This window comes from Cajanus cajan, chromosome 11 (assembly GCF_000230855.2).
Source record: "Cajanus cajan strain Asha chromosome 11, NIPB_CcT2T_4, whole genome shotgun sequence".
Classification (NCBI taxonomy): domain Eukaryota; kingdom Viridiplantae; phylum Streptophyta; class Magnoliopsida; order Fabales; family Fabaceae; genus Cajanus; species Cajanus cajan.
Window position 1 is genome coordinate 37929776 of NC_138527.1, and position 25472 is coordinate 37955247.

The window sequence follows — 25472 nt, forward strand, 5'->3', positions numbered from 1 at the left end:
TTTAAGCTCCTATCTCTATATATACAATTTCCTTAAACCCTAGAAGAATCCCTTGTGTGTTATATCTTAACCTTCTCCTCAATCTCCAGGATCTTTTTTTCTTATTACAAGTGTATATCATTAACAATAATATGAGTCAGGATTGTTAACACTTTTCACGGTGTAAACATATCTTTTAAGTACCAAGTTACTTATAAATGCGTTCTTAGACCAACATACATTCTTAATAATAAGACGATTGTTAACCAAACTTGACAATCACGATCGTCACAAAATAAACATAGTATGCAAAAATACAAAGTTCGGATAGAAAGTGATTACTACGAGCATCTATCTTAGGATGCTAATAGGATACACAATCCTCCATACTCTATATACTTCAGTACGCAGAATCTTAGTGATGATAATCGGTCGGAGAAAAATAATCGCGAACATCGATCTTGGGATGTTCATAGGATACATACACGTATTAACTGATGTTTTTCTATTAAAAAGAAAAATGAAAAAAAAAATGGTCAATTTTACGAGGTGTATTAATTGACATGTATGCAATATGTAGTTGGAGTTAGTTAAGAATGAGTTTTTAAAATATTTTAATTTGACACGTTCCCTCATCCGTCTATCTCTGAATGTGTCAAGTGTCATCCACATATGTCCATCATCAAGGCAACAATTTTGTACGTAACAGAAGACGTTGTCTCTTGATGTCTGTTTTATGACTAAATTAGCCTTGTAGTTGTATATATACTCTTCATTCGTTGGGCTAATTAAAGCGAGTACCATATGTTTCAATCAATTTTTCAACCAGGGTAATATGTCCCTGTCAACTTTACAAATAATCACAGCTGGCTTGCTACAGCTGCCAAATAGTAATTCAACTCTATAATATCTGGTTATGGTCGGAAGTTGGAGACAAATCCACCACACATGTCTAAATTATAATTGTGATAACATTTAGAAAAATATTAATTAATACTAAAACATTTGAGATATTTTATTATTCATTATAATTCTATATTAACTCCATTGATTGAAAATGATCTAAGAGTATTCAGTGAAAATAATGTAGAACCTGACTAATAAATAAAAATATTTAGTAAATTCAAAAATTATATTTAACACTATTTATCTTCGCACATTTTTTAAAATATTGATAGACAAAGATGTGATCAAATAGGAAAGACAAATACACTATGATCTTCTTTTTAATATATTATTATTATTATTATTATTATTATTATTATTATTATTATTGAGAAGTATAACACTTTTTTCATAAATTAATTTGACTTATTTTTAAAGATAAACTAATATTTTTAATCATAATTGTACCTTAAGATTGGAAAGTATTATAGTATGTTTGGCTAAGATAATTTTGAGAAAAGAGAAATATATGAGAGAAGTTAGAATGGAAAGAGTTTTTAATTGTTTGAGAAAAAAAAAAGTAAGAGAAAAAGAAAAGATTGGTAGGTCTAATAATAAAAAATAAAAACTCTAACAAGTGTTGGTATATTTTTAACAAGTGTTGGTATAAGCTATAATGGTATACAAAATATGTTGTTAATCATATTCAAAATTAACACTTAAATTATGTGTAGCTATATGTTAAATAGATATATAACTACATATACTATACTTACAATGACATTTTTTGTATGTCATTGAATGTTACATTTTTTGTAGTGATCTATCGAATCATAGCGAATGATATAAAGCAGAAATAATGATTAACACTAAGGTTAGAAACAAAGATTGACACTATAGCTAGAAACAATGGCTAACATAAAGTTAGAAACAATGACATAAGCTAGATTTGATTTCTTAGGTTTTACCACTTAAACTAGAAAGTATGGTACTATATCAAGATAGAACAATTTGGGTATAAACCTAACACAATATTAACTAGCTTAATTACATCACTTATGGAATTAGTCTACCGACTATCCTTCCAATACCACAACCCTCCAATACTATAGGTTAGGATTTTAACCTTCAACTTCGTACTTTACTTAGTTAATCATTCAACTAAGATATGGTTCAACTACTTTCATATTAAAACCACATAGACTCTAGAGTGAATAAACTTTTAAAACAACTTAATTCACCCCTAGCATCTATGTATCTCAACTTAGACATGCATCTCAACCACATGTCCATAACTTTACCACTTTATACAACATACAACTTTACAACTTTCATCAAATTAATCAATAATATGAAACTCAATATCAATGGAACTCATCATCAATTATTATTATTTAACATCATTTAAATATCAACAATTCATTATATTTTAATATTTAATATCTTAGCACATCATATATTACCATATGGTATAGGAGAAGTAACATATAATATTTTCAACAAGTAATTATCAACTAGCATACAAAAACACTTATGCATAACACAACACAGTAGGAGTTCTATCAATCAAAACAAACTCATCATTATCTCATATGAAAGATAAAAAGATAATCTACAACTCTTATGAAGACCTCAAGTTCTAATTCCATTTTCTACTATACTAAAAACATAGAAAACCATAGTAGTCTACATAAAAATTGATAGCTTAACCTTTGCTCACTGAAAAGGTCATAACTTGAGTTCCAGATCTCTGTTTTAGGTGATTCTATAGTGTCATTAGAAAGCTAACATCAAAGATTATAACTTTTATGGAGACCATAAAAACTAATTTTGACTATTTAATTTTCTGACTAGTGTAGGTGCAGGGTTTGCACTTCGGTGGAACTCATAAATTTTGAATTTTCCAAACCACCAAAATCCATCCTTAACTCATTTGCTAACTCCAACGTCAGTTCTAAACCATCAAAACTCATATAACTGTTATTACAAAACATGATTCCAACCACAAAAATAACATACAAACAAGAAATTTCCAGAAATCGACCAACTCATCAAGCCACTTCCATGCTCAACAAAAATGCAATAAAATCCAACCCACTTCATCTAACTCAACCAAGCATTTAACAACAATTTTGACAATCAATGTAATGTACTTTAGATCCCATTTCAACATGCAAAATACACAAAAAGTATAGGTAAGCTTCCTTTACCTCTTTAAAGTTCAAACAATCAAGAAACACGAAGGACCAAAGACTTACACTAGTACACAAAGGGTGTTTTACGTCGTGTATTTTGACCCTTTTACGTCGGAAAAGGGTCCGACGTTAATACGGGAGTCGTAAATTTACGTCACCTCTGGAAGACGACGTAAATTTACGTCGGGGATTTTTCCAGACCGACGTAAAAAGGGGCAAAATCATGCCACAAATTTACGTCGGACGTGGCCTTGTCCGACGTAAATTTACGTCGGTCATTGCAAGGCCCGACGTAAATTTACGTCGGACAACGCCATGTCCGACGTAAATTGTGGCAGTTTTTTTTTTTTAAAAATGTTTGTAAATTGATATACCCAACACCTGCATATAAATATAATCCAGAATACCAAATCTAAACCAGGCAGTCCAGAATAGAAATTCAAATTGTATTTCAAAATTGAATGACAAAAAGAAAATAATATATAAATCTTAAAAAACATAAATTATGACAATGTAAATCCTATTATCCTAAAAAAGCTATAAAACATGTTTCTCAATGCTATCTAAATAACTAACTATCAAACTATAAACATAATATCTAACTAACTAAACTTAGAAAAAAAGTTGCCCATTGTTCTCTTATCTTGAGCATCATCTTCGGGCAATGGAGATGGATCTTGAAAGACCTGAAAGGGTAATTTAAGTGTCATTAATATGCAATGTTAATTATTCTAAAGGTAAATATAGTTAAATAAATTTTGATATGAATTACCTGCGCCCAAGAATCAATAATACCCGCAGAAACTATGGCTTTCATCCAATACATGATGTAATAGCCACATTCAAACGAGTCTTGTTGCTTATTACACTAAAATGAGAAACAAATAACTATTAATTCCAAAGTCAATAAATTTAAATATTATTGACTGTATGAATTAATTTGCTAACCTTATGGTATATGAAATGCAATGACTTTGATGATCTGGCTCTTCCACTTAATATATTAGCTCCAGACACGATTCTAATTAATTGAAATAAAAATAAATGTTAGCCAATATATATAATTACAGTGTTAAAACATAATGAAAAAATTTAGTTACCCATGTAATTGGCTTTTAATTTCCTGGCTTGGTTTTCGATGAAATGAACAAAACCACACCACGGTATATTCCTTAGGAATGATTACCATTAACTGCCAATGAGACCTACATTGTATGACAAACAAATCAGTTAAAAAATTACCATGATTAAAAAATCAATTAAAAAACTAACCCGTCAATGTATGGAGCCATGTATATATGTCTTCTTGAGTCACTCATCCATGTTTGCATATATTGTTGGATCTGGACCTGAGTGTTTCCTGATTTTTGGATGGATTGAGGCTCAATAAATCCATATACTTCTGCTTGTGCTTGCTCCACACTCAATTTGTCCATGTACCTAACACAAATAATTATTATAAGTTAAATGTAATTATTGTAAATTTAGACTCATAAAAGAAAATATGACTTACATGGCCCACAACTGTATGACAGATATATTTAACATGGAGTTTCCCCCAACAATCTCTAATGCATCAGGCAGAGATATGTATAGTGGAACATCAGAGCTATCAACTCCAAAAACTCTAATGTCCCACTGCAATTGAATTGGTTGCTTCTTTAATCGTGGTAATTTGATTAGAAGCTTAGATATGGGATCATCCTCAGCTTCTGCGATATTAGCATCATGAACATGAGGTTCTCTCATGACCTCCTTACCACGATCGATAAAATCCTAAAGAAATAATCAAAATTAGTTAAACAATAATAGAATTATAAGAATCTAAAAGAGCAATAATATAATTACCTTTGCCCGTGTTGAAAGCGGCATGACCAAACATTTTGGCCAAGCTAAGAATGTGCCGGTTGCCCGCCCCACTAGTTGAACCTCTGTATTGGGCAAAGGCACTGGAGCAGCAGCATCTTGAACTTGGTCAACCACAACCCGTGTCCAGTCTGGCTGTAGAGGGACACCATGGATGGTTGAGCCACCCTCAAATACTCGGCCAATAGCCACTAACCGTGGGGGGTCATCCTCAACATATAACTCGCACTGGTTTGGTACATCAGTGTGAGCATGTTCCCCTAAGGGATTTGGAGCAGCACAACTCCCTTTAGTGCTGACTCGAACACCATCATGAGCAACTGCAGTCTGTTGCTGAGAACGAGCCAAAAGTTCAAACTTCTCTTCAAACTGTTTTTCAATATTCTTCAGTTTCTCTTCAAACTGCATCTCCAATCTCTGCTCCAATTTCTGTATAACCTCTTGACTGCAAGAGTCGACAGTGTTCGTCGATGATCGGCCACCAAAGAAATCTCAGTGGCTCCAAGAACCACCAACACCACGCACACGACCTCCGTGCTATGGCTTTCCTATGGCCGTTGTGAGGATATCATTCCGACCATCGGAAACAAATGAGCCCTGGGTGCTCTGCTCAACTAAATCCTCCTGCAACAATAAGGAAGATTAAAAAATCTTATGAATTAAATGAGTTGAAATGAAGAGTCTTAATTTGTATATTTTTACTTACTATTTTATTAGCAACGACCCTTGCAGACAAATAAAGTAAAAAAGAATAGACAAATAAAGTAAAAAAGATAATAACAATATAGCAACAAAATAACTAATAAAAAAACAAATAATACATAAACAGAAACCTATTAGGTTGGAATGTTTTCCCATATTCCTTCATCATGATCACTTCGAATAGCATGTATTTCGTCCACTTCATTGTCCGCAATAGGACCAAATGATCTGCTTGAAAAAGACGGTGTCTCATGCATATCTAGAGACTCATCTTCGTGAGTTCCATGCATGGTTCTTCCTTCGAGGACCACTGACCATTTCTCATTACATGGATCCTTTACATAAAAAATTTGTCTTGCTTGATATGTCATAATAAAAGGTTCATCCTTATAGCCGACCTTATTCAAATCAACCAAAGTAAACCCTAAATCATCTGTCCGCACACCTGTATTGCCATCAACCCATTTACACTTGAACACAGGCACTCTAAACGTAACATAATCAATTTCCCATATGTCTTCTATGACTCCGAAATAACTCATGGATGCTGTAATGGGATTTTTATCTTTTGAACTAGCAAAGTGCACAGCCTCAGCCTGAATTGTAACCCCACTATTTTGTACTCTACTTTTGTCATCTTCTGTTTTTGTATAGAAACAATATTTGTTAATGTCATACCCACCAAATGTAATGACATCGTTGTTAGGCCCACGCGCGAGTCTCAAAAGTGTATCAGAAGCATTAACCTCACCATAAACCTTTTTCTTAAACCAAGCTAAAAAACTCTTGTTATGTTCATTCAATACCCATTTCTCAGTCATCCGAGGGTGTGCTATCTTGATTTCATCTATGTGTTCTGATATGTAAAGAATTACTTCATCAGTGTTGTTCAATATGTACAAATGTGCTTGGTCAACTTCTGTTCGACTCACAGTTCTAATCTTTAAACTTCGACTACCCTTACCAAATTGTTTCCCATCATGTCGAGTCTTGGGAATTCCTATTGGTTCTGATTTCGACATGTACCCTGAACAAAACTCAATGGCTTCTTCTGCAATGTACCTCTCCACAATAGAGGCTTCTGGGCGGTATTGATTCTTGACATATCCTCAAACGACCAACGTGCTGACACTTACAAACTTGGATACGTTGAATGTAGTCGTAAACGCAGTGGGAGACTCAAGTAATTCAGAGGATTTCGTATAAACTGTGAGCGCGGGAATGAAAATGGGACTTTGGGGGGAATATAGGAGAACTATTACGTCGGATAAGGCTTCGCCGACGTAAATTTACGTCGGCCTTGGTGGACTCCGACGTAAATTTACGTCGGACGTGGGTGGGACCGACGTAAATTTACGTCGGACTAAAGGGGACCGATGTAAATTTACGTCGGAATAGAGGTACTCGACGTAAATTACCTAATTTACGTCAGTCTACGAGAGGTCCAACGTAAATTAGTCTCCACTTATTTACGAAACTGCCACCGCGTTTTTACAACGTCGGTGTTTGTGGTTTGCGACGTAAATTGGGTGACGTAAATACCCTTTTTTGCACTAGTGTTAGTACGGACACTCTCTACTCAAAAATCCTCAACAACTCATTTAGCCACGCAACTAACAACCAAACAAGATAACCAACTTCAAGAATGTCCAAGGATATTCCAAGAGTTAGGGTCAACTTCATGAGAAAGGGAAAAGGGGAGAAGAAGGACCACTCAAGGCATGGAAACTCTCTTATACAAGCTCTTTCTCTCTTTTGTTACCTCTTCAAAAAGTAAGTTATGAGCTCTTAGGATGAGAATCCCCTCCCGACTCTTTAGAATAACTCAGTCGGCCCTACTCCTATTTCAAACCAACCCAAAAAACTTAGCTCACACTAAGTAAGCCCAAAAGAACAAAAATCATTCAAAATATCTCAACAAAATGAACTAATTACCACAATAAAAAAAATTCAATTAAAATGAAACAACAACAACAATTAATTAAATTAAAACACAACAACACAAATAATTTAACTAATAAACCATCAATAAATTAAATTCAATTTAACAAACAATTTAAATTAAATAAAGTGATAAGTCTCGTCATCCATGGTTTGAATCTTAATAAGTTAAGTTTGAATTTTAATAAATGGCTTGATATAAAAATTTAAAAGTAGAGTAAGAATAAAAATAAATTTTGTTCTAAATTGATTTTTTGTTGACCCATAAAATCAGATCTGTGTTTAATTTTATCCTTAAATTAATATATTTTTTTATATTTTTAATAATGTTGTTAATGATATAAAGTATTTATTATTTTTCTAATTTCTATTAAAAATCTAATTTGATCACTTTTGAGAAAATTAAGCCTATATGTTTTGTATTTTTATTGTATGTATGACTACCGGATTTCATATATATATATATATATATATATATATATATATATATATATTTCTTTTTCTTTCTCCTTTTTCTTTCTCCATGTCAGCTGGTCGTAAAATAGCATTTCTGTCTGAGTCTTTTGTATTAATTCTAAGTGAACTATGTCACTAATAAAAAAAAACATTTTGCATAAGTAATTGGCTGATTATGCTTGCCACTCCTATTAGAGAAGAGATAGTCAACGATGGGAGCAAGAGCATACACTGGGCTCGAGGAGCTGAGTCACAATAATTATTGGGCATGATAAAATAAATTTACTCACCTCATTCTCTTTTTTGGGCGTGTCACTCACCTACTCATTCATGCAAATGTAATCATCCCCATTAGTTAACCACGACCAAAATTTGAAAACAATGTCTAACAATATAAAGAGAGGTGAGAAAAGGTACTCCTACATACAGTATATGTTTTTGAGTTAGATAATTTAGGAAACAAAAGTATTCTAACGTATATGTTTTTGGGTTAGATAATTTATGGGACAGATAAATGGGAAAGAGTGAAATGAGAAAAATTAGGTGACTTTTTTTTTTTTTGAAAGACTGAAATTTTCATTTTTTTTTCATTAAATAAATAATATTTTCTTTCAAAAATATTATGATATTAAATAATATTACTATTATTATCTAAACAAACATGAAACATATGCTTGGGTTTTCGACAATAGAGTAGTTTATATCATATATGTAATTATTTAAATAATTACTAGATTTAAATGGTTGATAAATATGGTATGCACAATAATTTATATATTTATTTTTATAGATAAATAGGTGTAATTAAACTTATAAATATTTTACATAATTTATATATTTGTCTTATAGATAAACAGGTGTAATTAAACTTATAAATGTTTTACATATTTATATTGGTAAATAACGTTAAAAAGCTATTATAGATTGATATAAATGATTTAGTACCTCATCCAATTTTATGTTCTTTATAACACAAAAATAACACTCTCTACATTAAAATTCTAATGAAGATATTATTTTCTATATTAAAAAATAGAAAACAAAAAATTTAATAGTTATATATTTGTTACTCTTATTTCTCATAATTAATATTAATTATTTAAAATATTTTAAATAAGATATATAAAATATTTAGAAATTTTTATTTTTTAAATAAAATTATTTTTTTATCATACATGTGCATGAATGTATATTAATGTACATGAATAATGTGTATAAATTATTTTTTGTATGTTAATTAAAAACCTTAAACTCTGAAAATTGCTCATACTTATATATTTTTAAATAATTTTCTTCTTATTTTTTTAATTCTTTCTATTATGCTATTCCTTGATCACTTATCTTATCATTCAAACAAAGTATAAGTAGAAACATATAAAGTTAATAAATCGAATTGTGTTAGATGTTGTAGTGCATAGAATGTGGGTCCGAAAAGGGTGCCACGAATTTCAAAGATAACTAACTCCCTTGTAGTGACACAAAGCCTATTACAGCAAATAACACAACAAGTGTGATGCATTGTTTGTATTAGAAAAACTTCTATTTTTGGTATTCTCATCTCATTGGAACAGAAGAGAGGCAGGGGTATGTATGTGTATGCACTGTCGTAATTTTCTTCTTCAGACTTGAGAGGCAGAGCTGTTTAGTGAATGGTTCTGCTTTTTCTTCCCTTGGCAGTTCTGATTCCGAGTCCCCCACCTCACTCACATTTTTCCACAAACAATGAGAGAGAGAGAGTTATTGCAATGAAGTAAAGAGACGAAATAGGTCACAATCAGAGCCATAAATGAAGGGGGGGCTTTTGATGGCAACACCCAACAGCCATGTGAGGACAAGTCAAAATCCCAAACATTTTCTTCTTCCCTTCTCTTTATTAGTTTCTTACACTCTCCTCTAAGCCTCAAACACTCCTTACCTTATCAAAGTAAAAGAGAAAATCTCACGGCTTTCTTTCAGCTAAAAGATCATATCTTTCTTTTGTGTGAGGAAATCCAGTAAATCCCATGAGGATAAATAATACAAAATACTCATCCCAGTTAAATTAAATCCAATGTACTCATGATAAGTAATTAGATCACATGCACTCCACTCTTTGGTCCCACAGCGACATAAATGATGTACCATGATCTCTGTTAAATATTAAAAAAATTATTACTGTACTTCTATAAATTGAGGGAAACAGTCTTTTTTTTTTTTTTTGAGCAATAAAAACATAATTAGTCATTATGTATGATTTTTTGAAAATTGAGAGAAATAATTTGTTTGGGATAATTTTTTTCATGTTAAGTGTATGATATATATGCTTTTACTTCATTTTCTCTATTTATTTCTTTGACAACTTAGATGAGAAATGTGTCAATAAATAATTTTTTTTTTATAAATAGAGTCGAAGAAGATCATAAAAGTAAAAATTAAATTTGTGAGCATTTATAATGAGTTTAAGTACATGATTGTACTCTATATCATTGAAGTGTCGGATAGGTCTTGTTTTATGCTTTTTAAGCCAAATGCTATGATTACTGTTGTGTTAACATAATAAATATATGATATTTCTTTCAAATTATCAAGAATCATATCATAAATGTTGGATTAGAAAGTGAATGCAAGCTTAAGTGTTATGTTGTAGTTAGCAAAATAAATGTATAATTATAAGTTAAAAATTGTAATTTTATGTTGGCCCAAAAAAAGTCAATTCTATGAACAATTTATTTCATAGTGTGCTATGATAAGTACAAAACATTTTGAATGAAAATCTAGATAAATAATTTTTTAACACATTGAAATATGCAATAATTTCATTACAAAAAAGAAAATTCATATAACACGGAGAAAGTTAAATATTAATGGTCTAAAAGCTGGTTGTTTCAAAACCTGATAAATTTTGAAAATTTATCCTACTACTATTACTATTACTATTACTATTACTATTACTATTATTATTATTATTATTATTATTATTATTATTATTATTATTTATTATTATTATTATTATTATTATTATTATGTTTTAATTAATTACTTTTAACACATTATTATTTTACTACTCGTTTTTTCACCAAATCTTTTTTATTTTAAGAGTAAAATAATACTTTTTAATCATAATCCTGAACTTAAAATAGGGATTGAACTCTAATTTTAGTTTAGAAAAAAAAATAAGTATTGAATTATTTATGATAACAATTTTAATTTTTTTAATATATTTTAATTGATTAGAAAAAAAATTGTTAAAAATATGTATATAAATAATTTTCTAAAAACTAATAATAAAATTTTCTATAAAAGTATATTTAATAGTAAATAAAGAAGAAAAAAAAGACAAAATCAATGAAAATAGGAAAAAGAGAAATAAAGTGAATCATAATCGATAAGTAAGAGTTTAGGATAAATTTTTAGATGTTTAGTTTTTTTTATAGAGTAGGATGTTTAGTTTTAGACAAATAGAAAAAAAAAAAAAAATCGTGTGAGACATTTTACCACCACGAAAAGCATACTTTTCAGACATTTTTTAAACAACACAATAAAACCAACAACAAAATATAACAGGCTAGCCAACACAATAAAAAAATTTGGATTTTATTCTTGAAAAGGTATATTTCTTATTGATAAATTAATTGTAAGTATTATATATTGTAGGATTTTCTTTTATAAAAAAAGTTGTAATATGTGTCGACTTTAGAATGAACAATTCCTTAAACATTGTTGCAAAAAGAATAAATCATCAGTATGTTCATTTATTATTAATTTTTAATCAAAATCGCGTGTTAGTTGTTCTCAAAAAGAAGAAAATAGATGGATGTTACTAATACGTAAAGTCAAAACAGCCGACGTTGGACCACAAGATAAACTATATGTGGTTTACGTACTTATATTATATCATATAGCTTAGATTGACCTACATAATTAGATATGGGGAGGAAGGGAAGCAAAAATTGTATTTTTGTTTAAGAAATATTGCAATAATTCATTAATGTTGAATAATAACAATTCAAAGTTCAAACTGAATTAATAAGTTGTTAATTTTCAAATTTTAGATTAAATAGAAAACTCTCTTGTGTTTGCTAATGCATGTTGATACAAGTAGTTAAAAATATAGTATAAATTCTCATACTTTTTATGGGTGAGTTTGAATCTCTTGAAGTCACTTTTTTTTTTCGTGGACAATTCTCCTTAGAAAAATTCATTGACACTTTCTAATGTCTATGTTGCATGTCTCAACAAGTTATTGAGACCTTACCTAATAAAATTAAAGATATATATTATAAAATGATATATATCTTATATTATTTGTCATTAAAAATTATTTTTATTTATATTATAGATATATATTGATAATACTAAAATTGTAAGCATATATAGGCTATAGGAACATACAATATATATTGTTGAATTTCATTTAAAATTAACATATATGTAGATATATGTCAAATAAATTTATTTTTATAAATATTATATCTATAATGAAACTTTTTATTTGTCATTCTATATAATATTTATTGTAGTAACATATTCTTCTTGTACTAATTTTTGAAATAAAAGAATAAAAACCTCTTGTAGTTGTTTATTTCACATGTACAGAACATGGCCAATGCTTGGATTCAAAATCAACTCTTTTAAAGGTGCACTTTTAAAATTAATTAACAACCGAGTGTGAAAGTCAAGACTTATAAAATTGATTCTTTTAAAATTGGTACACAAATTATTTTAAAAATAAAAAATAATCAATTTTAAAAATATTTTTTCATTAGTAAAAGTAATTAATGATCTCACCATTCACAATATATTTAGCAAATCAATTAAACTCAAATATTATTTTCTACATAACCGACCTCAAGTTTGAGAAAAAAATTATGGCTTGTGTATTAATCTCTCTCTTTTCATGACAATTATGAAGTTTATCTCTCCAAATTCACTTGTCAAAAATGAACATTGATATTGTTAAAATATATAGCAACGATCAAATAGGAGAGTGCGTGAATTAGGTAGAATGTATATCAAGTATTAAAAAAAAATGCATCATCCAAATTTTTTTAACTATTTGAATATATATATATATATATATATATATATATATATATATATATATATATATATATATATATATGTATGTATATATGAGGAGGGATCCGTTTATTCTAGGAGTAAATTTTAATAATCTAACCGTTGAAATTAAAGTTCTTAATACATAAATTAAGTCTGCAAGTTTTTAAAAAATTTGAAAATTATTTAATATTTCGTTTCATTAATTCAAATTAATAAACAATCATAAAAGTATTTTATACGTTGATTTAAATTAATAAAACGAAGTATCAAATAATTTTTAATTTTTTTAAAAAATTATAAACTTGATGTATATATTAAGAATTTTAAATTCCATAATTGAATTATTAAAATTTGATATAAAACATAAATTATTAAACAGAAGAAGTTCAATAAACGAGTCTATATATATATATATATATATATATATACTTATAGATATTTGTCCAATGTAAACACTAGTTCTTCAACCAATTAAATATATAAAATTTCAAATATTACTAATACTCTTCTGACATTATTTATTTCTAATTTTCTCTTGTCACAGTCACTTATCATGTTTACATTTCGTCTTCTTGTTACTTCTCTTTGTAGGTATTATAGAGCATGAGATGTCTACGCATTATTTGCCTGTTAATATGAAGTAGCCTTCTGGTTATTCCTTAGACCTAGGTAAGAATCAAATGACTATTAACAGATACCATTTGTGACTTTTATGATGGAGATGAGAAAGCGAAAGAGAAAGAGATTCATTTCTATCAAAAGAAAACAAGTAGTAACAGGAATAGTTGTTAACCACTCAATCTAACTAATTAAGAAAGACCAATTTCCTAAAAACATTTGCGTATTCGCTTCACATTGTACAGCTGTTGTAACTTTCATAAACGTTCAATTATTTAATTAGTGCCTTCTATGCATAGCTTACCTAAACCTTCACGACAACTTTAATTAATGACGGATTTTGAAAATTGCTTGTTAAATACTTGCATGACTCGTAGGCTAAGATGTACTTGTGTGTGGGGACATAAAAATGTTATGAGTTTTGACGTAATATCTTAATCATTTAATTAAGAAATTAGTCATGGAAATAGTGTGATTAAGTGAATTTATTAGGTAGGTGCACTCGTAGAACGAAATATATTAAATATAATTTTTTCTATAAAATTTTATTTCAATTAACTTTTAAGGAGAATTGTCCTATTTTTGTCAACAAGGAATGGCCACAATAATAAATATTAATGAATCTTAAAGACTTATTGGTGTCATTATTGACTTTCAAAAGTGAGTAAATGATTATCTTTTGGAACCAATTATGTTTTTGTGGACTCGAAACATATAAAATAAAAAATTATTTATAAACTTTTCATTCAATTAGTAACTTTTAAGGAGAATTGTCCTATATTCTGTCAACAAGGAATGGCCACAACATACTAAATACTAATGAAACTTAAAGTCTTGATGGTGTCATTATTGACTTTCAAAAGTTTGAACTAATTAACTAAACTACTAACTAATTTTTGGACCAATTATTTATGATTTTGTGGGCTCGAAGATTACCTTTTAGATTTATGAAGACTAGCTCACTACTAGACTGATCATGAGGAAAGAAAAGTTTGAACTAATTAACTAAACTACTAACTAATTTTTGGACCAATTATTTATGATTTTGTGGGCTCGAAGATTACCTTTTAGATTTATGAAGACTAGCTCACTACTAGACTGATCATGAGGAAAGAAAATTAAGAAAGTCGATGCCAATGTGGCAATGTTACTGTAACAACAGGCTTTAGTCAAAAGAACAATAACAAGAGGAACTCGCACTTTAATTTCAATGATTCTTTCAACTTTGCAACATTGTTGGGCAGATCTGCCAAGGGGTGACGTATCTGTTAACACATGCATGAAAAATATTACTGGCGAATAATTAATAATTTACACTTTCACCCCATTTAAATATTTGTTTCTTAAGCCTTGCAATTTTGGAGAAAAGAAATAAAGCATACTAGTGACAAACATGAATATAAATTCCTGATGAAAACCCTAATTACTATAACTCTCACAAACCATGCTACAAACACATACAAATAAATATTTATTTACCTTGTTTTCAAATACATATTGACATTAATATTTTAATGCTATGATATGGTCTTGTCTTGCTATGTAGTACCACTTCTTATCTTCATTAATTCATTCTGCGCAAGTTACTTTTCCTCTCATTCCAAAATATCTAGGTCATATAATGCAACAATTATTAGTTGGGATCATTGATTCATTTCGGGGTTGAATAGACAAGATGGAATATTGGCGTAACAATTTTAGGGAAGGTCATGACGTAGGTAGCTCCTTGTGTAGTTTACTCGAGGTCATCGGATTTATAATGAACTAAAAGAATAGTTAATTAAGACATTTTTTTGTTTGGTCACTAATAAAAAGTAGAACAAATAAAAGTCGAAATAAACAAATTTGTAATCTCCTGACCCCATGTTTGTTAAGATTTGAGCTACTATTATCTGACCAAACCCAGATAAAGTGGTTTCCAAAAGGAGCATACATATGACTTAAGGGCTGTGTCTCCCAATCTTTTTCTGCGTCTCAGTTCTTGTGTCCTACCCCACCACCTTCAGATTTGTGAAACCAAGGTCAGATTTAATGTGCATGCATATATATATTGTCTATATATATTTTAAGAAGAAGATCGAATACACCAACTAAAGCATTCTTTCAGTCTTCAAATCAAAATTCAATTCCCTATTCAGTATTCAGATTTGGTTGCACGCGTACGTACACATACATCACCCAAGCAGGCCTAAATACTGTAACAGTAATACATCCATCCTATGCACGGAAGGAGGAGAATCTTCCTAGTTCATCAAACTGATTGTTATGGTTCCGAAAGTCTATAGACTATAGTATCATTTTCGTTATTAAATGCCTTAAACATTATCTTCAACTTTGTGTTGGGTCTCTATTATCTACAATCAGCAATATTGAGTCGCCACTCGAGCTTGTCCCAAGAAATTTTATCTTTTAACACCCCTCCAATCATAAAGTTTGACAGTGTTCCTCGCATCGGCAAAAAATTCTTAACAAATTAACAATTGAAAAATATAAAGGTACGTGGAAATTTATTGTTGATTGGGAACGTGGTTTGATGTGTTTATTTATTTGACCCTTCGGAATTTCTATATGAATTTGAAGTTTCCTCGATTGGACAAGCAACTTATTAGTACCATCCATATATACTCTGATCTAGCACAAGGTGAAAGTGATGCACCGTCCAAAATAGTAATATGGAACCGTCAATCTTTTGCATGTACCCTTCTTTTGCTATTATTTTATATGATGTGCTCCCTCTCGTCATAATACCAATATATATGAAAGTAATTCTATATCTCTTTGGCTTTGATCTTTTTAATAATTATATTTCTCTATTTAAACCCGTTTAATATAGAGCAAATTATTGGAAGGCTTTAAGGGCAAATCATTGCTTAAATGTAGAATGAATTTAATCAGAGATGTATGTGTCCCACTAATTGCTAGTTGTGACTAGGATCAAGTTTGGGGGGATAGAAAAAGAAAAGGAAGCTAGCTAGCTCGGAGAACCTAGCTAATAATAAGTTTAATGACTGAACAATTTGGCGTAGCTGCTTTTCCAATTATTATTTTCCTTTAATATCCTCTTTTGTGTCCTTTCAAATTGAGCTTTGACCTATAGTAGTCTAGCAATAACGGGTTTCAAAGATTCTATCTATGCATCATGAGCCTTTGTAGCTGCTTTGAACTAAGTAAATACATTATTCACAGTAACATTTCAGTTTCGGTAATGAGTGACCCCAACGCCAGTCATATATATATAGGTCAAAATCTTAATACATGCTTAATGATGAAGATATTATCAAACTTTATTAGTATACTAATACATAAATATAACTTTTATCTTTTTCCATGACATCATTTATATTATTTTATATTTGTGTATTTAAAAAAATCTTTGCGAAAAGAAATAAAGGGAAATTAAGAATATGCACACCTTTGCATTGGATCAAGTTGGAAACGAGTTGATGAAGAGCACAAGATGTGGATGTCACATTCCAAAACAGCACAATGAATTGAGGTCTCATATTGGTCGTGGGCCATAAGATAGGAGCCTTTCTTTAAATCAATCATAGGGTATGACCCTTGAAAGTGAAACGAGTACTCACCTCGCCTCACAAGCCCTTTATATGCCCACTCTGCTGCTCGCAGAATTTTGGAAAGTTTTCATTTTTCAACTCTTCAAATTAAAAAACAAAATAAAAGTTAAAGATCAGATGTGGGATTATGTACCATGTGTCTTGACACAAACTTTTGAGTTTACAATGTCATAGTCTACATGCACGCACAACTTTAAAAAAATTAATTAGAATCTTAAGATCGGTGTTACTACCACATCATGCAGCCAAATCAACTCCTTTACATAGCTCATAATATGATAGAGAATTAGAAATGAGATGACCGTGTACCATTGTTCTCTAATTAAAATACAGATTAACATATGAATGTCAATGATATTCCTTGTTCTTCTTTTTTTTGTGCATTAAGTATATTTATATAGCCCGAGATTTTTTTTTACGTGCATTAAATATATTTATATAGTCAGAGATTAATTTCTTTTAAAGTATGAAGATCATTGAAATAAGTTTTGTCTATTCTAATAAAATTTTCTTCATATAGAACTAAAAAAATAAGACTTTTATCAATATTTTCAAGAAATTCAAATTGAGCTATACGCTTTGTTGGTCGGTGATATTCTTCAACACTTATATTTATATATATATATATATATATATATATATATATATATATATTTTATATTATTGATTGAAATTATTGAAAATAACAAGATTTGATGAGTTTCACATCTCAATTATTGAGTATCTCTTGATTTAGTGGCTGGACATACCAATAATTTTTAATAACTTAAATTTTAATTTATAATATAGAAAGTGTTAGAAGGAAAATATTAAAAGAGTTTCAATATCATTTCTCTTAAAATATAATTCATTTGGAGTCTAACGTTTGAGTTGAGATGTACTTATATAGCATATATAATCTAATTAAGAAGCAATTTTTTTATCCTATTCACTAGGCGTATTAGTTAAAAAAACAAAATATTTATCATATTGAATACAAAAATATTTAATACATTTTTAGGTAATTAAAAATATGTAAGTAAATTTATTCAATTCCCCTTGTATTGTTAATTTGTTCATTTCGGTCAAGCATGAGAAAAATATTTGATAAGCCGAAAATTGATATGCTTCTAAAAACTATTAGTTAATAGCTGATATATACTAAGTTAAATTACTAAAGTAATATATTTAATAAAATCGATTAATTGTTGAGTCAACTGATAAATTCAATCACAAAATATAATCACATTTTTATATATTTTATTTTCTTAAAAAACCTGCATGTATTGTTGTGTAATCATTATAGTTTAAAGATTTTTAGTTAAACTTTTTTTTTTGAAGGAAATAAATTCGGTATTAGAGGGTTCTCCGTAACTTTGTGCATTGTATAATCATTTTACTGTATGAATGAAATAGTGACAATTAAGCACTGAAGTAGCTTAATAAGCAGATAAAGGAAGGGAGGATTGGCTCACAAACATTCAATTGTTCATTATATTGATATTGAATTTGAACCCAAGAGGTTAGTCCATCATCTTCATGTCTGGTTTTGTCCCTATGCAGATTCATGGGTCCTCATCTCCACATTCTAACATTCAGTTTCTCCTTCGCTTAAATATCGTTTAGAACCTAGTTCAGGTCCTTCTTTAGCCCCATGATGATGTCCACGGAAAATATAATAAATGAGTATAAATATGTCAAGAAAAATGAACACGAAATAAAGGTATAACTTTTGTGTTGTTAGAGATTAATATCACACATCCTTATTATGCTTTTCTTTTTAAATTTTTGAATTTCTTTTTACCAAATAAAGTTTTGAATGTCAAGAGTTTGCTTTTTTTTTTTTTTTTTTTTTAACTAATATCACTCATATTTAAATTCATGTGATTATTTTGTGTGAATACGTCTTTAAAGACTTCTCAATGAAAGTATTTTTACAATTCTTTCTTTAATAAAAAGATTTTAAGAATTTTTATTTCTTTTTATCTAATTCAATTTTTATTAAACATATTTATTTATAATTAAATTTTGATATTTTAAAATAAATCATTAATAATGTCATAAAATAAATTATTTTTTATAAATATAAAATATAATTTATATGTTTAAAATATTTTTATATAAATTTTAATATAATATTATAAAATTTATTTATATATAATAAACATATTAAAATATTAGTTTAAAATAAATGTATTATTACGTTTACTTGGGTACTTTAAAATAAATCTGCTTCGGAAGCCTTTGAAATTAGTGCGCCATTTAGATCCTCGTCCGCAAAGGATATGTTCAACGGCCTACAACCAATAGCCCCAAAACTAGAGTTGGGCCCAATTCCAAACCACTTTTGAATTAATGAAGGCTGATAATATATACAATTTTTTTAAAAAAATAAGTATACCTTTTTTATTTTAATTTTTAAAAAAAATCTTAAAATATTCCTAATTTTTTTTATTATTTAATTTTTTAATTTTATACCTCTAACTTTCAATTTACCTTTCTTTTTCTTTTTCGCATATCTCATTCATTTTCTTTTTAGTTTTCACATTTACTATCTTGTTTTTCTTTAATTTTTCACTTATTTCAATAGATAATTTTAGTTTTCTCGATTTTTATATTATTTTATTTTTTCCTCATCTCTTTCACTTTTTCACATGCACTCAGACCATAAAACTGGTGTGTGACGGCATTGTAAGTACATGCGACTTCCTCAATAGTTTATATCGAATTAGACACATTTTTTCTTCCAATACTTCCTCTTCTTTCATACCTTCAAAAACCTTAACATTAAATTTAGTATTATAAAAAAAAAAAGGCATTCCAAAACACTAATTTCACTATTCCGAAGAACTTTTCAAGATAATGAAATTGGTGTTCCGAAAAGTATTTTTTAGAATTGTTTTTTATATATTATCGAAAATTATTTTCTAGAACAATAAATTTAGTGTTCCGAAACAGTAAACTTTTTGGAACACTAAATTTATTGTTTCGGAAAGAACTTCTTGGAATCATGTAAAATAACACACTTTTGGAAAGTGTTTTCTAGAATAGTAAAATTAATATTTCAAAAAGTTCTTTCTAGAAGTGTGTTGTTTTACATAATTTTGAAAAGTATTTTTATGGAATACTAAATTTACTTTTTCGGGAAGTACTTTTGAGAAGTATGTTAAAAATCCAATTTTGAAAAATGATTTTAGGAACATTAATTTTTCTATTTAGGAAGTACTTTTTGAAACATTAAAATTATTTGATATGTTTTCTAGACGTGTAAATGGGGAAAGTACTCAAAGAAAAAATATAAATTTGACTCGACATTTTCGACACTATCAAAAAAATCATACGCTTAAAATGTTATCGAAAACTAGTTTTACATTTTGAATATGTATGAAAACTAAAAGAAGAGAGGGAGAAAATAATAGTGAAAAAATTGAAAGAGAAGAGGAGAAGAGAGTAATGTCAAATTGAAAGAATTAAAACCTACTAATATAATTGGGGATGGAGGAAAAGTAAGGGATACATGTAAAAATTAAAAAAAGGAGGGAAGGAGATGTGTGAAAAAGAAGGCAAACTTCTACTCTCAAGATCGAATTTGATACCCTTAACTTCGGATTCCGTTTCGACCTAGACTTGGCCCAATTGAATCAAAATCTCTAAGCCATTTTTTGGGTCTAGCATCCACAAACAACACTATTTTTATGGCGTGTTAGCAATCTAACAAAGTTTGTTATAGATAGAAAAAAAATGTAATGAAGTTTGTGATTGTTTTGAGACCGGCTCTTGAAACTATTTTCATTTATCAATCACAAAATGTAGGTAGATAATGATTAATTGGATGCATGACACACTTATTTTGAAAGTCCAGTTTAATTAGTTTTCTGACAAAAATAAATAATAAAAGAATAAAAATGTCCTGAAAGAAAGGGTAGATTATGGTTGAAATGTAAGAAGAGAGTAAAGCCTCACGTGGTTTGTTTATGTTGTGTGAAATTCCTAACATAGAAAAGAAAACAAATCCCCTACTCCTACTCTTTTGGATCATCCCTACATTCCAACTTCCAATTACAATACTTGACTTTCAACGCCATGCACTCTCTCCTTTAACATTTCACGACCCATCTGAATCTGAACACATACATCATGGCACTGTTCAAGTCACCAAAAAATAGGAGGTCATCATCATCGTCATCTTACGTATCAACCTTTACAATAGTAGTCTTCATCGCACTATGTGTTTTTGGCGTCTGGACGCTATCCTCCAACTCGGTAGTGTCACCTCAAACACAGAGCGATGAAGACATCTCAACGCGAACGGCCATTGATACTTCTACCGCCACCAATGATGAACTCTCTACATCACAAGATTCCCGACCAAAACCCGAACAAAATCGAAAGGACACTACTACTGCTGCTGCTGTCTTCGGAGACAACCCTGGTCATCTACCAGATGATGCCATAAAATCTGATGATAAAAGTTCCAACAATGAGGCACAAAAGCATCAAGGTGCTGCTGCTATCAGTGACTCACAGCTTTCTGAGGAAAGCTCGTTAACGCAAAAAGAACAAGTCTCCGTGATACATGAAGCGGGTGCAGATAGTGATGTCAAGATTATTGAGCCTGAGAAAGTTCCACAAAGTGTCAATGAAGTTGAAGCTTCTGATGCAAACAAAAAGGACGAGGAAATTGCAGCGGCAAATATTGTAGAACAAAGCATGGGACAACAACAAGATGTTCAAACTGTGGACACTCAAGGGCCTAAAGTGGAAGAAGATGAAGCAAATAAAGAACAAATAAAAGAGGACAAAGGTGAGGTTGAAGTCATAAAGAAAGATGAGAAGGTAATAATACCAAATGAAGAGAAGCTAGATGTGGCACAGCAGGATTCTGATGCGGCTTCAAAGGACATAATCTCTCAGAATGAAAACCAGAAAACAAAAGCAGATAAGAAGAAGGGTGGAAAGTCTAAGAAGGAATGGTCAACACAAGCTGCTCAGTCACAGAAAGAAAAAGGGAGACAGAAGGGTGAATCAAACACTGTTGATAAACTTGAAGATCACACGTGGTTACTTTGCAATAACACTGCAGGTGCTGATTATATACCGTGTTTGGACAATGAAAAGGCTATAAAATTGTTGCGTAGCACAAAACACTATGAACACAGGGAAAGGCATTGTCCTGAGGATCCACCTACTTGCCTGGTGCCAATTCCCTCAGGTTACAAAACACCCATTGAGTGGCCTAGCAGCCGAGATAAGGTAATTTTTTATTTATACATTCATCTATCACATTTAACATATCTTCTAATAAAGTTTTGTTACATTGCACAAATATCCTTCACTTTTTTCTACCCTTACAATAACTGTCCTTTTATTATTTGAAAAATATTATGCTAACATTTAGACAGTACATTAATCTCTTGATTATCTATAAATACTACACCGTAGCTACTATAAGAAAGATTACTGCAAACGTTAAAAAAATATAGAAATGTCAAAGTAATTTCATGAAATTTTGAGGTGTTAGTATAATTTACTCTAATAGCTATATTATTGTATTTCAAAACAGATATATTACCACAATGTACCACACACGAAGCTTGCAGAGGTGAAAGGACACCAGAATTGGGTGAAGGTGACCGGAGAGTTCTTAACATTCCCTGGAGGTGGTACCCAATTCATTCATGGAGCTCTCCATTATATTGATTTTGTCCAACAGGTAATCACAACTTCAATTTCTTAACCATATATGACATTTGTTAGAACTTGATATTCAACAAGCAACATTAATTATTAGGGTTCATATGAAGGTCAAAATGTGAATTTCGTATTGATATATAATTCTAATCATAATTGCTATCAAGTAGTTTTATAATTTCACCGATGCAGGCTGAACCTAGCATTGCATGGGGAAAGCACACACGTGTGATCTTGGATGTTGGGTGTGGAGTTGGTAGTTTTGGAGGTTATCTATTTGATAGAGATGTCATTGCAATGTCTTTTGCACCTAAAGACGAGCATGAAGCACAGGTGCAATTTGCCCTTGAAAGAGGGATTCCTGCCATATCTTCTGTTATGGGTTCTCAAAGGCTGCCATTCCCTGGTCGTGTCTTTGATCTTGTACACTGTGCACGTTGTCGAGTTCCTTGGCATATAGAGGGTTGGTCTTACTAACACTTTTCTTGAACTTGGATTTTTCATTCCATATTGATTGTTCAAAATGACTCAGTTTTGCGTTTCCATGGTTACTAAGAAATGTGAAACACTTTTCTAGGTGGAAAGCTGCTTTTGGAATTGAATCGGGTTTTGCGACCAGGTGGTTATTTTGCCTGGTCTGCTACTCCTGTGTACCAGAAGCTTGAAGAAGATGTTGAGATATGGAAGGGTAGGATTACATATCATATCTTTGATTTTGAGAAGATAATAACTCAACAATTTTAACATCACTGACATATTGTTATTTTCTTCTAGAAATGACTACACTAACAAAGTCCATTTGTTGGGAGCTTGTGACTATCAACAAGGATAAACTTAATAAAGTTGGTGTCGCCGTTTACCGCAAACCCACTTCTAACGAATGCTACGAGCAAAGGGAGCAAAACGAACCTCCAATGTGTAAAGAAGATGATGATCCAAATGCTGCATGGTAAATCTCTGTTACTTGTGACATGGACAAATGCACCTTTTGACATGTTTTGTATGCTTCTTTAGGTATTTTTGGTGTTGTTTTTTCAATCAAAATCAGAGTATAAAAAAGGTTTGCATTAAATGTCAATATAGGTTACTAAAGTAAAATTTTAATTCTAATTAATTGGCGAATAACACTGACAGCATGCATTTAAGTTTTGTGCTTGATTCGAGCAGTAAAAATGCATAACAATACTTTTAATCTTGATTGGGCTAATATATTATATTTTAGGTATGTACCTCTGCAAGCATGCATACACAGGGTGCCTGTAGACAAGGCCGAGAGAGGAGCCAAATGGCCTGAAGAGTGGCCTCGTCGATTACAGAAAGCTCCATATTGGTTAAACAACTCACAGATTGGAATCTATGGAAAACCAGCTGCTCAAGATTTTGCAGCAGATAATGAACGTTGGAAAAACGTTGTGGACGAGTTGAGCAACACTGGTATAACTTGGTCTAACGTGAGAAATGTCATGGACATGCGAGCTGTCTATGGAGGGTATTGATTCAACTTGGGGTACAACTACTATACATTTTTTTATTTATTTGATATGCGATACTCAATCTTAGCCACGTGCATGCAGATTTGCAGCAGCTCTAAGGGATCTTCCTGTCTGGGTATTCAATGTGGTGAACGTAGATTCTCCGGACACACTTCCCCTCATCTATGAGAGGGGTCTTTTTGGGATATACCATGACTGGTGTGAATCCTTCAACACATATCCACGAACTTTTGATCTACTGCATGCAGATAATCTATTCTCAAAGCTAAAAGATAGGCAAGGATAGAAGTAGTGTGATCCTTCAACAATTTTCAATTATACTAGAGAAATTGCATTGTGTTGATTCATTTCTGATGTTTCGGCTCCTCAGGTGCAAACTAGTTGCTGTTATGGCAGAGGTGGATAGAATAATCAGACCGGGAGGTAAATTGATTGTCCGTGACGAATCTACCACCCTCACCGAAGTGGAAACTTTGTTAAAGTCTCTACATTGGGAGTTAATCTTCGACAAAATACAAGAGGGTATCCTCTGTGCAAAGAAAGGAAAATGGAGGCCTGATTCTGTAGCTCCGTCCTCATGAAATGATTAATGAGCAAAAACAGTAGTGGTTTAATACAAGGTGTAATTAGAAACGATGGTGTGCAGTGGCAATAACGTATGTTGGGCCTCTCATCCACCTTCTGTGGCATAAGCACAACAGTTGTCCATAAAACGTAACGCTATTATTCTATTGATTTTCATAACATGTATATCTCAGTTCTCAATATAATTAACCCGAGATACATATCACATATACGACAGAACCTATCATAGTCAAAGATGATGCACCTACCCGTAAATTTAGATTTTTAGTTGTCAATATATAACCTGTATTGTTTGTTACCTTGTTCTGTGCTTACATTCAGAACTAGTAAATTCCCACTTCAGTGAATTATTCAAAACAGAGCTATTCGGTTGAGTTCATAAGAGTGTAATTAAGTACGACAGAGCAGTTTGACCTTGGTTCATTCATAAACCCATAGTTTTCCTCTTGGAAACAATATCCCGACGT

The 25472-nt window shown here is 30.6% G+C and overlaps 2 protein-coding genes across 3 annotated transcripts; one reads left to right on the forward strand and one right to left on the reverse strand.

Annotated features, from left to right (window-relative positions):
• Positions 1–3049: 3049 nt before the first annotated feature.
• On the reverse strand, positions 3050–5195 carry LOC145953156 (uncharacterized). Its single transcript, XM_083066878.1, has 3 exons — positions 4573–5195; positions 4332–4499; positions 3050–4264 (listed from the first exon to the last, which is right to left on the reverse strand). The coding sequence occupies exons 1-3, from the start codon at positions 4806–4808 to the stop codon at positions 4156–4158; spliced, it is 513 nt and encodes a 170-aa protein (XP_082923004.1). The 5' UTR covers positions 4809–5195; the 3' UTR covers positions 3050–4155.
• Positions 5196–21270: 16075 nt separating this feature from the next.
• Positions 21271–25212, forward strand: LOC109801625 (S-adenosyl-L-methionine-dependent methyltransferases superfamily protein). Of its 2 annotated transcripts, none has more exons than XM_083066498.1 (8): positions 21271–22489; positions 22800–22949; positions 23120–23390; positions 23505–23615; positions 23702–23876; positions 24150–24416; positions 24502–24708; positions 24791–24929. In XM_083066498.1, exons 1-7 carry the CDS (start codon positions 21374–21376, stop codon positions 24704–24706), a joined length of 2295 nt encoding a protein of 764 aa, XP_082922624.1. In that variant the 5' UTR covers positions 21271–21373; the 3' UTR covers positions 24707–24708; positions 24791–24929. The 2 variants fall into 2 exon arrangements, with proteins under 2 accessions (XP_082922624.1, XP_029127616.1); XM_029271783.2 differs by having other exon boundaries at positions 21273–22489; positions 24502–24696; positions 24791–25212.
• Positions 25213–25472: the final 260 nt, after the last annotated feature.

Bases quoted from the DNA above. Each gene is read 5' to 3' on its own strand.
- LOC145953156 (XM_083066878.1), bottom strand. From the start codon at position 4,808: ATGAGAGAACCTCATGTTCATGATGCTAATATCGCAGAAGCTGAGGAT. The intron at 4,500-4,572 runs GTAAGTCATATT...TATTTGTGTTAG, and splicing joins GTCATACAGTTGTGGGCCAT to GTACATGGACAAATTGAGTG. The intron at 4,265-4,331 runs GTTAGTTTTTTA...CATACAATGTAG, and splicing joins ATGGCTCCATACATTGACGG to GTCTCATTGGCAGTTAATGG.
- LOC109801625 (XM_029271783.2), top strand. From the start codon at position 21,374: ATGGCACTGTTCAAGTCACCAAAAAATAGGAGGTCATCATCATCGTCA. The intron at 22,950-23,119 runs GTAATCACAACT...TCACCGATGCAG, and splicing joins ATATTGATTTTGTCCAACAG to GCTGAACCTAGCATTGCATG. The intron at 23,877-24,149 runs GTAAATCTCTGT...ATTATATTTTAG, and splicing joins GATGATCCAAATGCTGCATG to GTATGTACCTCTGCAAGCAT.